The sequence below is a fragment of the Lepeophtheirus salmonis genome, chromosome 5 (genome assembly GCF_016086655.4).
Source record: "Lepeophtheirus salmonis chromosome 5, UVic_Lsal_1.4, whole genome shotgun sequence".
Taxonomy (NCBI): domain Eukaryota; kingdom Metazoa; phylum Arthropoda; class Copepoda; order Siphonostomatoida; family Caligidae; genus Lepeophtheirus; species Lepeophtheirus salmonis.
Genome location: NC_052135.2, coordinates 71,210,944 through 71,228,487, shown reverse-complemented (window position 1 = coordinate 71,228,487; position 17,544 = coordinate 71,210,944). Strand labels below are relative to the sequence as shown.

At 30.2% G+C, this 17,544-nt stretch overlaps 2 protein-coding genes across 3 annotated transcripts in view; one reads left to right on the top strand and one right to left on the bottom strand.

The window, feature by feature from the left end:
• Positions 1-264: 264 nt before the first annotated feature.
• Positions 265-7,324, bottom strand: LOC121118689 (aromatic-L-amino-acid decarboxylase). The gene is made up of 11 exons (XM_040713277.2): positions 5,388-7,324; positions 5,138-5,334; positions 4,951-5,064; positions 4,765-4,887; positions 4,473-4,703; positions 4,225-4,324; positions 1,199-1,302; positions 947-1,114; positions 723-893; positions 488-653; positions 265-423 (listed from the first exon to the last, which is right to left on the bottom strand). The coding sequence occupies exons 1-11, from the start codon at positions 5,734-5,736 to the stop codon at positions 365-367; spliced, it is 1,782 nt and encodes a 593-aa protein (XP_040569211.1). The 5' UTR covers positions 5,737-7,324; the 3' UTR covers positions 265-364.
• Positions 7,325-13,991: 6,667 nt separating this feature from the next.
• LOC121118231 (cystathionine beta-synthase) overlaps positions 13,992-17,544 on the top strand; it is a 5,456-nt gene continuing 1,903 nt past the window's right edge. Inside the window, exons 1-5 of one of the 2 annotated variants that reach the window (XM_071888982.1) lie at positions 13,995-14,238; positions 14,330-14,670; positions 16,548-16,769; positions 16,832-16,938; positions 16,993-17,127. In XM_071888982.1, the coding sequence (XP_071745083.1) occupies positions 16,555-16,769; positions 16,832-16,938; positions 16,993-17,127 (457 nt within the window). In that variant the 5' untranslated portion in view covers positions 13,995-14,238; positions 14,330-14,670; positions 16,548-16,554. Of the gene's footprint in view, positions 14,671-16,547; positions 16,770-16,831; positions 16,939-16,992; positions 17,128-17,544 lie in introns of both variants that reach the window. The other variant, XM_040712792.2, reaches the window with a different exon arrangement.

Here is a 17,544-nt window from a genome sequence, read left to right as displayed (position 1 = left end):
TGATTGATGGGGGATGATGTTATGTATTTAAGTCATGATTGTATATACGCATGTAGTTCCTTTTCCGTCTCACTTACACGCTGTACCTCAACTTCTTCAATTAACACTGTTCTCCTATCTCTACCCTTGCTTCTTTTGGCAACGAGTATGAGATTCTTACCCCTCTCAGGTATATCCTATTATTGGTTAATAAACACCAGCCCGATGTCCTATTTTTTACAACTCTAAAAACTCTAATTATGTAACTTAAAAAAGGTTATTGGATAAATTTGATTTCAAAATGTATTTTGCATATATGCTATATTTTAAACATAACGTGATTTCATGTAGACTTGTGCTCTGCCATTAATACGATAGTGACCACTCAACCTTGATCCTCTTCAATTTTGTCGATATGATTTACTATTATTTTCCATGCTTGAGCTTACAGGATGTGATTAATGAGTATTGAATTATTAGTCCTAATTTATTATACAAATTATCTTACCAACATCCTTTTGATTTTCATCAGGAGCTCCAATTAAAAAACGCAGATATGTTTTTCCTTTAAATAAAGTTTTCGTGAGGTACATTTCACCGCTATCAATTAAAGATTGGTGAAGATATTCATTGAATTTATCATTTGAGTGATACCGAAAAATTGAAACACTAAGCTAAAGATGAATGAAAATAATTAAATACAAAATGTGTTATCGATGAATGTTATTTACAAATATAATTACCGTGACTTTAAGAAGTTCAAATCTTTCATCTTCAGAAATGAGTTCCCCTACAAACTTTGCCAAGTTACAGTGACTTCTGACTATTTTTTGGAGCTTTTCCAGACCGTTGAGTCGGATATGAAACCATAGTTTTATTCCTCGACAGGGTCTGGACAAAGTAACGGATGTATCCTAATGAAAATGCTTAATATTTACACAGATCTATAGATAATAGTATTCCTTACCATATGATCATATTTATAGGTATTTCCTTCTTGATTTGTATAATGTAAGTAATCAGGATTCAATGAGAAGATGGATTTGTATTCTTTACCTCTTCTAGTAAAAAATAACGAAACGCAAGTATTTAAGCCAATCCATTTATACAAATTACATGATATGGATGTTACCTTCTAAGAATTCGTAAATTTAAGAGTGAGCATTAGTATATAGTTATTGAATAAAATTCATAATGTTCATGTTAACATAACATTCACCTCAATGTCTTCAATAATGTAGCGATATTCTGGACATATAAGAACAGATGAGGTATATGCAAGGTCGGCATGTATCCAAATGTCATGTTTTTCACATGTTCCACCTTTTAAAAAATATAATTTATAAACCATTATATAATACATAAAAGTGTAAAACAAAGTAGCGAAATGCGCATGCTAGCTTGACGAGATAAATGGTCGCAAGATATCATTTTTTGTCATTTCCCCGTATGCCGTATACAGCTGGTTCTTCCCTTTGCAGAGTTTACCTTGTTATATAGTTGGGTGTATTCACGCTTGCAGAAACGTGAAACAAAAACGTGTTGCCACCTCCCTTACAAATATAGATCACGTGGTCTTCGTTTCGCTACTTTGTTTCAAAGCTTTAATAATGCCTGTTTGATGTACATGAATAGCCACTTGGGGGCGTCTTCTGTCCAGTCAAAATTTGACAGGATCTCACATTTTAAACAGTATTAAAAAGTCGAATTTCATTAGAAATATTCAAATTACTCACTGGAATCATTTTCTTGCGACATAAACTTTGTTTTAAGCTTGGATTTTTCACATTTCATAAAGCTTTCAGTCATAGTTTAAAAATCCTATTGAGCTTTCCTGCGATACTATAGCCGTTCATATGCAGAAAAGTCGTGAGGGATTTAAAAGAGTCTCTATAGTGACTGTTCAACATTCAGCACGTCTTGTTTGCTGATACATGGGGCTAGTGTCGTGACAAAAAATCTCTAGATTTGAAACGATAATTATGAAAATGTGAAAAATCCAAGGTCAACACAAAGTTTATATCAAAAGGAAATGATGCTTGCAACAAAGTAGCTTTCCTGTGGGTTGATGTGGAAAGGATTCAAAGTTCGAAATATTGAATTACCTACATAACTTCTTGAATAACAAAATTAATAAAATTATTATTATTTTTGAATATGCTGTAAATTATTTTCCTCACCCTTAAAAATAAAGTGACTATAAAATTAATGAGCCAGATTATAAACTATGACAATTAATAAAATATACAAATTTAGTTAGAAACAGGACAAAGAGAGTACATTTCTTTGTCTACAAGAACACGTCTTTGTTAGCTATAACTTTGTGTAAAAAAATGAGTTTCAATAGCACTAATACATTTAAAATCGACTTTTTATAATTCGTGTTTTCAAAAAAAAGTTAATTTTTCCAACTTTCTGACACTCCATTCAACAACGAGTGGAATCCGACAAACTTTTGTCTTTTGTCTAGAAACGGGCAAAATTTCATTACACTTTATCAGTCACCAGACAATTTTTTTACTGACAAAAGTTTTTCCTATATCTGTTATCACAATTAATGATCTACATGAACTACAAAACAATAGACGTCATCGTTTGTATGTTACAAACATAGAGGGCCCACAAAAATTAAAAATTGAGTACACTTTTTCAAGTAGAACTTATATTAATTAATTGATTATTTGAATTTTCCTTCTAATAAAAAAAGAATCTTGCTTAAGGATTTATAAAGTTAAAGAAACATTTATAGATGAAGCAGTTATGTATATAAACATAACTTACAATGGAGCGTATGACGTCATATTGTGAGGATGTGCGATAATTTTTTTAATGTTTTGGCTTAGAAAAAGTGCAATAATTCATGGACATCATGGTTATCCAACAAATCTTGTTCTCTTATTTGAGCAATGATTTATTTGGGCGAGCTTATTTTCAGCAAGATTAAATTCATCTAATAAACATCAATATTAATGATGTTATTATTAGATGTCAGTACTCACCAGAGTGGTGCTTAAAATCTAATGAGAAGTCTAGCAGGAGCAACTTACCAATGAGTTTAGTAAATTCTTCCTTTCACAAAAGCTCACAGAGCTAAGACGAAATCCGACAAGAGCCTCAGTTGCTTCCGCTAGACTTCTACCATCTAATTTAAAACACCACTCTGGTAAGTGGTGATGACGTCATTTATCTCGTAATGGATATTATATGAAAATATAGCTGAAATTTATATTGCTGAAAAGAAGCCGTCCCAAATATATCATCATTCAAATTATTGTTGCTAAGATGACACTCGCTAAAAATAACCTCAGTCAAATGAATACACACCCCAACTCATATTCTTAATCTTGTTATCAATTAAATTATAAGCTCAATATACATCGCTGAAACTTATTTACAGCCTTGATTGACTTTATTTTTAGTTTTTTGTAACGCAACTACAATGTATGCGATATATACTTCACTAGTACTAATACTTGGTTCAAAGAGTAGCACTTATAAATATTTTTGACAGAAAATTGTTGAAAAAAGTTTACTCATATACTTAAATGTTTTTAAACAAAAAATATTTTCCTTAAATGTAATATTACATATTTGTAAGTTGTAAGAAATGAATTTTGAATCTGAACGTATTATATTGGATATCAAGTATCAATGCATTTATATATATTTATAAATTTTTAACGGGCAATACTATTAGTCGATCAAGATGGGCTATAATACTACATCTCAAAAGTTTTAAATTATTATACAAGATCCTATATTTTACCATTTACATTGAATACATTTGAAATCAAGTGCAAGTAGTATGATAAAGATATTTCTGGGTCGACAATAGCTGCCACAAGTTGGTAAATTAATTTTTAAAATTTGATTATATTTAGAAGCAGTTTTTGTCATTTATTTTGCTTACCTTTTGTAGGTAATATAATTTGCAGTAATTCCTATAAAAGCAGAGTAACTCGTCAAATGGGATTGAGACAAAACAAAAAGTAAATATATTATTTATAGTACTTGCACTTGTTCTTAAATATATTGCAGGTGCATACTTGTAAATTACTTAAATAGCTAAAAAAGATTAGCTTAATAATTGTACTTAAAATATCAATTAAGTATTATTACTTGACTTAAGAACATTTAAATGTACTTGGCCCATCCCTACAACCTACATTGTTATGTATTTCTTTCTCTTTGAGTAATCCTTGTACATCAAAGAGTTCCTATATTATAGTTTGATGAACAACTTACTAATTTCCTTCAGATTGTCGAAAGCGATTACTCCTGTTGACCCGAAAGAGAGGGAATAGAAAAAAGGTATTTTACCATCTTGGAGATCTCGCTCAATGGCCTATATAAATAATGATTTTATGTCATAGCGTAGCTATACATTTAACAAATATATAGCTACGCTTTTAATAATATATGAGATTAAAATAGCAGACTTAGTTAATGTCCCCTATTAAAAAACATTCATCTATATTTAGAACTTAGCTAACTTCTTCAAAAGTTGTCCCTCTTAAACTTCCATTTTCATCTGTTTCCAATATTCGACACTCAACGTTAGCTAATTTGGTTGCTCTTTCATGACAAGAATGAGCTTGATCAGACATGTAGGCAACCAACCTTGAGTGAACATCAAATCTTTCCGTTCTATTGGTTGCATGTTTTTCGAACATCAACTCCCGTGCCGTCAGCATGGCCATTATAACACCTTCACTCGTAGCACTCTGAAAGAAAATTAAGACCCCTTAATATATAATTATAGTTACAATTATTGAATATGTTTACAAGAGTGACTCCACATCCAGTAGAGTTTGGTGAATTTGTTAGAAATATATCTGGAAATCCCAAAAGTTTTCCGTAGAGATCTACCATTTGTAGTTCAAATTCCACTCCAGAAGGAGACATTGCCTACAATATTTTAAGTATAATTAATTATAATAATGGGTTTTAATCAAATAAATAGTCAATTACCCAATTACATAGTACAGAAAACAGTGATCCAACAACCAAATCCGCGAGAGCTCCCGAAGGAAAATTTCTGGACGAAAAATAACTCCGAAAATTGATATGATTCCAATGTGCGTTCTGAAATAGTGTTTTTTTATTATGAGTGTCATGAAAAAAATAATAATAATAATAATTGTTTTTGAATTCTCACTCCAGAAATGATTTTGGTTTCAAATTCATGTAAAATTTGATTTAATTTAACAGGTTTATCGAGATTATCCATCTCAAACTGATCATTCATGAATCCAGGAGTTACATTTGGATAAACACAACGATTATCAACAGTTTTAATATATGTTACGATATATTCAGCTAATGTGTTGACATCACGGATGAAATTTCTAAAGTCTAGAAATATTTTGGAACTCATCATTTGTTAAAATAAAATACAATGGAATTACCTTTTCTAGGTCTAGAAACCAATTGACTTATGCTTGTAGGCCTATCATTTCTCAAAAATTCAACTATGTAAAAAGTATCAATAAATTCAGCCTCCATGGGGTTTTTTATCAAGGTTAGTACTTGATTCTTTTTTATATATAGTTTAGTGATGGTCTGTATCCTAGTTATTTCTTCAAATTCACGAAGCATTGCATCTAAATTATCAGATAATGGTGAAACCCAAATTTTTTTCCATCGTTGTCGGAGTAGAACTCTAATGATTGTTTCTTCAATTTGTATTGTCTTGATGTCAAATATCTTGTAATTACTATAGGGTACCTCACAAAATCGAAAAATATTGCACAACATGATTTTCTAAAGCCGAAAAAAAATCCAAAAGGTCCACTCAATAATTTTTTTAAATCAAAATAAATTAAATTTTTACGAATAAAAATATATAATATTTTATTTGAATAATAGTAGTTGCATATTTGGAGCATGTATTAAATATAATTATTGTTAATAATCATAAAATGATATACCATAGAGAAATAAATGTATTTCTGGCTTATCATTTATTTAAAAAATATACATAGTAATGTGATGTGTACATTTTATGTGCGCAGGCTGAAACCTACCTTTATTAATGCTATTTAAGCCGTAAGACACGAAAATAACCCTTAAAACTTTCAACCTCTACAGGTTTGACCTTCAAAGTCTTTTATTAATACAATTTTTAGGGTATAACTATGATTCAGTGCCATATTTCGAGATGAAAGAACTATATGGATGAAAATAAAGTTAATATAAATTGACACAAACATTTCAGTAATTGAAAAATGAACTATTTATTACTTTATATTGATTACAATGAATAAAAAATGCATAACTATCAAAAAATCGAATAAATGAACATTTTCCCAGCGATGATGCTTGCTTTGGTACGGAAACTATTCTCAAATTTGTATTCTTCTTTGATAGTTATATTGATTCAGTCATATAAATTCATTTGTTGAGGACTTGGAGAAGCAAATAAGGATTGATTGCTTTCCAGATTTACAAATGTATAATTAATTTTCGAAGGATATCGATTAATACAAATAAAATTAGTATACATCAAACATTGTCAACTATCTGTATGTAAAGTTATATTAATATATACTATATGCAAATTAATGTTAGTCTTTTTAAATAATTAGTTCTGAAATTGATTTTATTATTCATTAAAGTATCAAGCAAGGATATCGGCAATTTTGATAACAATCGAAATAAGTATTAGGAAAGATGTACTTTTATAGATATTAATATCAATATAAGTTACATATTTTTGCTTTTTATACTTTTTGGCATGGTCCTAAGATTTCCATTTTGTGCTATATATGAATTTTAATAATATTTATTCACTTAATTTGTGTTGCCTTACAATGAATTAAGTCTGGATTTTAAAATTATTACATTACAATTATATAGGACAGAGTGCTATGTGTATCAACTGTGACGTCATTAAATTTCCATACTTCTCTTGTTAATGAAAAAAATACAAGCATAGTATTTCCTTGGTGCTTCAACTTTATATTAATACAGGTGTGTGCGTCTAAAACTGAACACTCCTTTAAATTTTAAGGGTTGAGGGGTTGACGAGGGGTTCTCTTGTAGACCTTAAGGCCAAGATCTTTCTTAACTAGACGGTCCATGGTCCTTCTGGTGACGTTGAATTCCCTGGAGAGGACGCTGACTCTTGTCCTCGACAGACTTTTTCACGGAAGCAATCATTTCGTCCGACATTCGAGGCCTTGACTTAGATCTTGTGGTCGCCTCAGGAGTCCCTTTGGCTACTACGCTGTAAACGGTTGTCCGGCTGTAGTTCAGAACCTTGGCAATTTCAGTGGGAGTTTTTCCCCACGCGGAAAGTTCCAAAATTGCGACTCTACGTATCTCCATGTTATCGGCTGTTGTTTCACTGTTGCTAGTAAGATCTTGCTGGAGTTTTGTTTATAACTAGTCAAGACCCTTGCCTCGAAGATTAAACCGGTTTCAACTCAATAAAGCCACGAATATGTGCGTGGCGTAAAATTTAAAGGAGTGTTCAGTTTTAGACGCGCACACCTGTATAGTCACCTCGATACAATATAGTCAACTTGCCACTCCATAGCAAGATCATTAGAATTAGAGTTATCATGATCTTTCTCGACGTCAACGATACATTCATATTATAATTATTAGTGTAATAGAATAATTTTGTATGTGGAATTATTTTTCAATTATTTTGACCATTGTCAATGAGATGTCCTGCTTCCTCCTTGGCCGAGCAACACCGGGTAACCCTTTGCTAGTATATATATATATAAAATAAAGTTTGTATAAATGGGTACCCCCACGTAGGCCCTAGGAGGCTGAAACTTTGCATGGGTGCCTCCTTTGAACTAAGTCAGGCTAAAGCGGGGTTGAAGATTTTTGTAGAGGTCATATAAGGTCTTATTCTATACCCAAAACACACACAAAAAAAATTGCAGCTCAAGGAGACCAGATAGGGGTTAAATTATAAATCAAAAAGTGACTGGCGTCTCAAAAAAACAAACAAAACAACTACACGAATAAGCACGTGTCCTAAATTTATTCAAAATCAAAAAAGGTTATGTGCAAAAAAAGAAACCGGTGAAAATTGCAATTTCGTCTTTTTTGTTTTTTTCAGGAGCAAAATAATATTGAATCCGTGATAAAATAACATTTGTAAAAATTTATCTGGAAATTTGTTTGCACATAAATTTGACACATAGAATTGATTTTTAAATGAAATATTTGTCATTTTCTGAATAATTTTTCAATTTTTTTTCTCTTTTTTTTTATTAAATGTCATTTTTAACTTTTTAAGAAGAAATCCCAAAAACGATGCATTTATAATACTGATTTTGATTAAGTCCTTGAAAATTCGCATGGGAGGAGTATTTAAAATTTTTATCAGAATGTTGAAATAGCTCCATCTAGTTGTTAATTCGACAAAGAGTTAAGTTTTTATGGAAGATACCCATATTTTTTTATAACTATTATAATTTTTTTGATATATTGTTAGTTTTGTATAATTGATAAAAAATGAAGTTTCTTCTAAATAAAAAAATGATAGAAAGTTATAGGGAATAGCTATTTAAAAAAAATTAGTTTATATATATTTAGCTCCATCCCTCTTATAAGTAGCCCGTGTAGCTCAGTCGGTAGAGCGTTAGGCTTTTAACCTAACGGTCCAGGGTTCGAGCCCCTGCACGGGCTGTATCATTTTTGCTTTAAATAATAAATGTTTTTTTTTTGCTTTATGTTGGCTAACATTGCATTCATCTGGATAAACTCTTCTCTTTTAAAACTGCATAACCTCTCTATGAGAAGTATTTCTGTTTTGATTCAATAAGTTATATAAATATATTCTTTTATCGTTCTGTTAGTTATAAATAAATATTATTTTGCATAGGAATGGATTATTATTCTTCCTAGACGTGAAATATGCCTTCAAATTGTGTGGTTCTTAGTTGCCACACTCGTACAAACATATGCTCAAAAGCTCAATTATAATAAAATAAGAACTTCTTTGCATAAAGTTCCAAAATCAAACATGGGAATTCTTAATAAATGGAAATCAGCCATACCAAAAAATTAGATACTTGATAAAAATATTATATATTTATTTTAATGATATTTGATGAGTGTTTATGTACAATTATTATTGATTATATAGATGACAAATCCGTTGATAGCTCTAAAAAAAGTTGTTTTCTCTTTTTTTTATATATGAACATTTTGAAACAGACACAAAAGGAAAAATGGAGAAATTAAAATACGTATCTTAAGAAAAAGTGTTATAGCATCTTAGCATTTAAAAAAGTGACAATTAAACAAAGGGCCTGTATAATGTCAATGACTGAGGAAAGGCGTTAACGGAAAAGTCATAAAATAGAATTAAGGGCGCAAAAGTTTTTAAGAGAAAAGGATCTTTCAAATTTGTCGGAGCTCAAACCAAACTCAGATATCAATTATGTGCCTAGAAAATGAGAGTAGATTAAATGGAAGATGAAGTTCAATTTATGTACATAACAAAATCAGATTTAGGTATTTTGTACAACACACAAAATTAATTAAATGATCATTCTCTTTTTGGGAAGATAATTCATTATTATTTTGATTTAATAACTATATTTTATATAATTAATGATTGATTACTACTTTTAATTCATTTTAAGTTGTTCAGTTAATGGATTAGGCGCAATATTTCAAAAAGCCTTGAAATATCAAATGTGGAATACTACAAATAAGATTTTAATCAATGAAATTAGTCATCGCCGGTTGTAGAGCGAATAATACATGTAGCGAAGTTTTAAATTTATGGGCTTTTTTGAAGACAAAGTATGAGGACGTTAACGAAGAATACGCAATCATTAGAATAAATAGCTTCAATCAAACCATTGCAAATCAAGCTAAGTTAATTTCTTATGAAAAAATACAATTTACTCACGAGCAATATTTGATAGGATTTTCAAATAAAAATAATAATTATAGAACAGAACAAGAAATAAGTTTATGTTACTTTATAGATGATTACTCTACATTAAGGGTAGGCTACCTATGGTACGCGGAGGTATATTCAATGGCACTCGCAAATTAGAACATATTCCTGTAGTTTGTGTGTGTCTTTTAGCATTATTGTTGATAGTAGCACACTCATTAGTCATTGATTAGAAGTGATAAATGTAATCGTAAGTAATTTCAATTAAAGATTCATAGCGTTTATATCTAAATATAATGTAGTACATAAATATCCAGAAGTAAAAGTTAAACTTGCTGTCACAGTAAATTATCAAAATCAGTTTGAAATGAAATAAATATCAACCCAACTTAATTATACGCCATGTTTTCAGTTTGAGTAGTGGCGATAAAAACGATTTGTTTCATTGAAATAGCAAAGTATGGACTAATTTATGCTTAATATGTTGAATAATCCACACATAGGTTGCATATCCATAATATAAGTTTAAAATTCCTGAGGTTAAAGGTACATATTCAAGCAAATATATTTATATATATGTAATAGTGAGGATGAGTCATCCTCGATAATAAAATCTTCAAAAATGAACCACAACCATAATCATCTAGGAAATCAAATTAGAAACATAACTGCCTACTTTTAATAAATTAGAAAAGGGAGATCAAATCCAAACACAAGAGGTGAGACAAGAATTACTTAATTTGAAGTCATCTATATATGAAAACAGGCTCTTCTCCAATACAAGATAAATATGATGAACTACGAAGGAACTGATAATCTCATAAGTATGTTATGGGTATTCATATTCCTTCAAAAAATGTCTTCCTTCGATGTGTTTTTCCTATGAGGTCCATCGTCCTTACTCACTAATAAAGGCGATCTGCAATGAAAAGTTAGACATCAAAGGAATATAAGGAAAAAATTAGCTCTTTCTTCCACAGAATTGAATCATACTTGATCATTGCTTTTGGAGGACTCACCAGACGGTCCACAATTCTATGATTGATTACTTAAATCACAAATGAGGATTTTCAATGGACGCTCCGATAAGTCCCTAACTCCGTGCTCATGATTCATCACTTTTTAAAAATAATTAATTCTTCTACAATTTTTAATCACAATTGTGTTTTCACATTCCAAAATCAGCCTTTAGTCTAATACAACCATCAATAATTCACTTCAGTTAAGATTTGTTGAGGAACTCTATGTTGTCCAATTAATATATTGCGCCAAGAACTGTTTGGATCAATTTGCAAAAATTGTAAACTCAATAACTGAAGTAGTGGTTCCATTAATTAAGTCGTCTATAAATGTCGCCAAATGTAATAAAATTTTATTTTTTACTGTGTCTAATAATGTTAGTTTAATAATGTACATACATTTACGAATACAAACTCCGATTATCAAAGAAAATAGAATAGCTTCTTCTACTTTCGGAAGACGAAGAATGTGTATGCGAAATTAAGTAAGTTAAAAAAATTATTATTTAAAAAATTACTCTATTTTTTCATAATAATTAAGCTCAAGAAAATTATTTTTTTTAGTATTCATTTATTGTATTAAATTGTTTTTGGACTGTTTGATATTTGTCACAAGGGGGCTCTGATGTTAGAGATATAGCGCAGTGATAAAAGACCGATAAGGACTGTTTCTAGTACTGACAAATTCTATGAGGATCGAACTGATATGACTGCAGTCTTTTTAGTTTTTTTTCGATCGATTCAACACTAAATTCTTATACAATAATATACTAATATACATAAAGAGTTTTCTGTCATCTGTGAGTGGTTTAGGGATGATTCAGCCTTGTCCTGAGTGGGAGCTATCGTGATCATAGGTTTCAACTCAAATTGAGTTTTGCCACGATACTAGCACCGTTCATGTGCAGAAAAGTCGGACTGAACAGGCATGAAACACATCTTTTCCCTTACTTTTTTTTGACCAATAGTTATTAAATGAAAGAGAAAATTGAATAAAACAATTGTTAATGATTGTCTTTAGATTATTTTTTTGTTTGGTCTATTAATTTCATATTATCAAAATTAGCCCCTGATTTGAATTTATTTGACCTTTTATTGACGAAATGAAGATATAATTTAGGGAATAAATTATTAGTTATGAAATGCATTGCTTCACATTAACTTAACATAATGTCTGAAAACTGTGTAATATCTGACTTCTCAAATAAAAATATTCTGGTATCAAAGGAAAAATACTATCAACCGAAAGAAAATGGACCTTCTAAAGAAAATTTAAAAAATGAAAAATCATATATTTAGCTTATTGTTTTGAAGATTTTATGAAAAATATATTTATTATTTTGTTTGTATTGAATTGTTTTTGTTTAGAAATTATTTCTAGAGAGTTTTTGCAAATATTTATTCATTATTTTAGACAATAAAAATTTATTTCCTATGATTGAAAAAATATAAAGAATTTATCCGTTTTGTTAACAAAAATAATTTATGAAATATTATTTTGTTTGTAAGACATACACATATTAAATGTATAGAACATTATTTATTCCAGATATTTTTATTATGGTAGGTACGAGGATTTAGATGTAGTTTTAGTTAATAAACATTTATAAAAATAATTAAAATGTATGGACATTTATGAAACTAGTCTCCGGTCCACATTAGGCACTGTTGTTCCGTAGAGGCATAGATTACTTAACATTTGGAAGAACTTTTAAAATCGAACAACCACTCTATTACAAACATTATTGTTTTGATTCAATGAATTATTTTGTGGTTTAGATAATGTAATGCAGTCTAAAGATAAAAAAGATTCATCGAAAAAACATTATTCTCTAATACAAGCGAAGTATTATTAACTCTGAAGGAACTTACAATATAATAACTAAAAATGTCTTCCTTCGATTAGCTTTATTAAGAGGTCCTTCCCTTAACTCACTAAAAAAAAGAATTGGGATTAGAAAGTAGATTAGAAAGGAATAGAAGGATATTCTATGTAAAAAAATTAGATCTTTCTTTGACCAAATTGAATCATCCTTGATAATTTCATTTAGAGCACTCTTACAAGCTTTACGAGGTTGCGAGCCTAGTATCTATCCAGAAAGTTCCGGAAATTTAAAAGTCAACGAAACCTCAGAAGCTCACCTTCCACAAGAATGTAGATGTCCTCCACCACACTTAAGGAAATGCATATGCAGTTTCGGAGCAAAATTTCATATCTTGAATCCCATGGCATATGGCAACAATGAAGGAGATACTTATCCCCCTCGTCATTTGGGGGAAAACAATGACTCTTAGAGGCTTGCTCCTGTCCAAAGAATAATTCCTTAATTTTTACGAGTCAAACATGTAATTATTGGTATTATTAGAAGTACAAAGTATCACAACAGTAAGAAACAAAATCCCTTGAGTACCTAAAAAAAGGTGAGCTTTAAAGGTGTCGTAGTTTGTATCATCCATATATATTTCATAATTTGACATTTGTATGATTTAAAGGAGCTGAACAGGAAATACAGTGTTCCCTGAGCTGACTTTTTGTCTTAGAAACTTAAAAAAGGTAATTAGGATTTTTGTTTTAATTTATATCAATTAAGGATTTCGTTTAGAATGCTAGTTATTTCATACTCAGTTATTGATAAGATTATTAATTCAATGTATATAGTAAGTAATAGCTATTCTTTTAAATATTAATTAACAGTTGGCTACAAGAAAAATACAGAAGACTAGCTACCATGTTTTTTCAAATTTTTCTTAATTCCCTTTCGACAGTCGAGGTTGAGAGTAGATAAAAATACAAGTTGTGATTAAGAGGTGTGTGTAATATTAAGTACTATCTACACTAACAACTAACATGTCGCACTACAGAGATAAGGAGACGGAATCTTAGTCGAAAAAATCAAGTAGTTGCTATCGAATTAATAATAGAAATTTTGACATTTAAAATTCAGAGGTCGAATAAAGTTCGTAAAGTTGTAAAATCGTCTACAAATATAAAATTTTGACATTTTTTAACATGGCTAAAAATAATAAATAATGTAACTCCGGCCGGCCGGTCTTCCTTTTCTTTATAAAGCGCCCTCTATTTTCTTAACACACACCCACGTACTACTATTTAACCCAATAGTCTCATTATAACTGCTCATTACTCCATTCTCAACTCTCAATTATTATTTAATATAAACTTAACAGATAAAAATGGTTGTTTTACAATATCTTTTGACCATCCTTGACATAAATCTAGAAAATAGAATAAGAGTGTGTGGGAGTAGTCGCTGATAGTTTACGGATTTTCAACAAATAAAGTTATATTTAAAAATTTATTTTAATTTAAATCTGGCAGAGTGTAGGATGCGAAGAAAACTCAATGTATGTATGTATTAGTATTACTAATTACTATACGAGTTTTTTTATATTATTAATATGTACGTTAATTTTCTCTCTTTAAATGAAAATTTAGAAGGACTGTTGCCCTTATTGCCTACTGGCTACATAGAGTAGCCAGTAGGCTCCCGTAGACCCTACTTCTGTCGGAGGAGTGACTGAGAGAAAATTGAAAAGAGTAGACGTAAATACGTATATAAATATTACATACATTGCAAACCCATTTCAATCTGCCGCTGCAGATGTAAAAAAGAGGCGGTCTAGCTGAAAACAGCCAGATTCAAGTCTTCTTAAATGTTTATTCGGTTTTTTTTTTAAACATCCATATAAATATGGATTGATTGTACTTCTTTCTTTCTTAGTTGTCGAATCGTTGGACTGTTGAGAGCAGCGTCTTCAAATAAGAGTTGACTATTGGTTAGTACAGTCTTTTATTTGATTTCTATCATTTTTTATATTGTTTGTAGGTCCTATGTAGTAATTCCCATGTGGTTTTATTCCTTCAACTTTTGTTATTGTGTTCCTTATAACATTTTTGTATGTATTCCTCTGACATTTCTTGTCCTCTCACAGTGATGTTTGATCTCAGTCATACTTTCCTTTAATTAATATTTTTTTACTGAAGGAACTACATAGCGATAGTCTAAACATAAGTTTAAAGACCACGTCTGATAGTTGCTACAAGTTTAATACGTAGCACCTGGCTATAATACAACAAACCTCTTTCTCTAGCACGTCATTGTACCTCAGCATGATTTTGACTAAAATATGATTTGTACAATTGTACCTGTACATCATATAATTAATTTATCATTCCATTTGCTGCGGAATGATTTATACGCAATATTATCGATGATTATGTGACAATTTTATAATAAGAATAACTAAATAGGGATTAAATTAATTATACATATACTATAATAATACCCGGTCCTTTTTTTTTTTTTTGATAAAATTTCGCGCATAGCATGGACAATCTCAAAAAGTATATGTTCAGGTAATCTGATATGTCCACAGAACGGACTACTCGAATATCTTAGCTTGGGTATTGCCGTATTATAATTAGTTGTGTAATTCTTGTGAGTTTTTTAGATGGCCTCTTTTTGGAATTAGTAATTTGAAGAATGATTTTTTTTTCTTTCGCAGTAGTCATTATTTAATTCCAGAATAGTCCACTTCCTTTCATAAGTAGATTCGATTATATTCAAAAGTATCAACTACATTTCGTGTTTGTAGCAAATCATTACGTAGTAAGTTTCATTCAAATAATAAATTAGTATGAAATATTATTGTTCGACTGATCTTTCAATACTAATGTCATTAATTCATAAAGTCGGTAAAGTCAAATGTATTAGCACAATTATTCAAATGGATTTAGAGCTGCATAATTAAAATAGTTGGATTTATAATATCTAGAGATCCCGGCTCCAAATCTGCAGCTATTTAAAAATTTGCGACTCCAAATCATAGATAAATAAACATGTGTTCCTTGTTCAAAACTGAATTTTAGAGTAAATGCATGTGACTACTCGCTTATCACCTATAATTATTATTTCATGTGAGTTTGATGCATCCAGTTAGATTATTTTGATCCTTTTTAACTCTTTTAAGCATTCGATACAGCCTCTATGAAGTTTTCTATATCGTTCTGCTCGGCAGCTGACATATATATACATAATCATCGTTATGAATTAATTACATTATTATTCATAAAGCAATGGAGGATATAATATTTAATATTATTTGAATGAAACCATAATCTTGTATAAACACGATCTGAAGTTGAAACTTAATTTATGAAGGGCAAAATCCTCATTCAAATGATTAGTTTAATACTTTTTTTTTTTTAATTTTACTTCAGAAAAACATATTTCTACTTTGATTTGGAGTTTTATCCATTAAATTAATCCGTCATTTTTTGTTCAGAAATATTTTTTAGGAATTCAAATATGATCCCCAAATGGAATGTATTATAAAATAATTAATATTAATTTAAGTATTCCACTCCCCAGTCTTAAAGTTTGGGTAAATGGGTTCTAAGTTCCGGCACCACTGCAATGGCAATAGGTTCACGTTTTTACCGTTGAAGTATAACTTATACTTCTTATACTTATACTGTATAAGTATCCGTTGCTATTCTCTTCCTCCCTCATTGCTTTTATATTTAAATCCCATGCTATAATAATAATTCAAAGTAAGAGGAATGCTTTCTACTGCATGCAAAAGGAAATAGAAAAATTGCGGAGTGGATTGGTACTTTGAATTTACTTTACTTATTATTTACCTGAATATAGATTGAATATGGCTCCAACAGCTAAGGACGTGGAAAATAAATTTTCTCCAGTCGCTCCAATCCCTCCTTGTAGGAGAAAATTGAGCGAAACTATTAACATCAATGGTGATATTGTGAGTGAGCAAGTCAACAACCACGTGGAATTGGTTCGTCCCGATTTACCAAGTCGTTGTACATGGAACGTCCATAACAAGGATACTACTCCTCATACCTTGGACAAGCCGTAAGATTCCACTCCTTATACAATGTAATGCATGTTCTGAAGTATTATATTACATATTAAAGGAAAGAGAAGATTGGAATAATGCCTAATGTTTTGTATAATATTGGCAATACTCCTTTGGTCCGGATCAACAAAATCGGGAAGGCTGAAGGGCTTCAGTGTGAACTTTGTATGACTTTATTACTATATATTTATTTCTTAAATCATCATAATAATATTTCAGTGGCTAAATGTGAATTTTTCAATGCGGGTGGAAGTGTAAAAGATAGAATTGGACTTCGTATGATTGAAGATGCTGAGAAAAAAGGAATTATCCAGCCTGGGGATATCATTATTGAACCAACATCAGGAAACACTGGTAAAAATCCCCTGATTTACTCATTTCTTTGCTTTTCAAAGTGAATTTACATTTATCACATGATGAACTGATCTTTAATATGGCGTCTTATTGTCAAATTTATTGAATTATCTTTCATGATATTGTAATATAGTGAAAGATTCAATTTATTAAATATTCGTTTCTTTCTGTAAGAAATGGCTTTCGTTGTCATCTTTCTTGTTGAAACAGGATGGATATTTATAATTTATTAAAATGTACTACCTTATTTTGTGAGGTTATGGAGAGGCCCTGGTAGACATTGTATTTGCCTCCAAAATATTCCATAGAAACAAATTATTGATTTAATTACTCGTCCCATGCTCTATTCTCCTTCCTTACAGCTACACATTATTTTAATGATTAATTTATTCATGAAATGTCAAAATATAGGTGTTA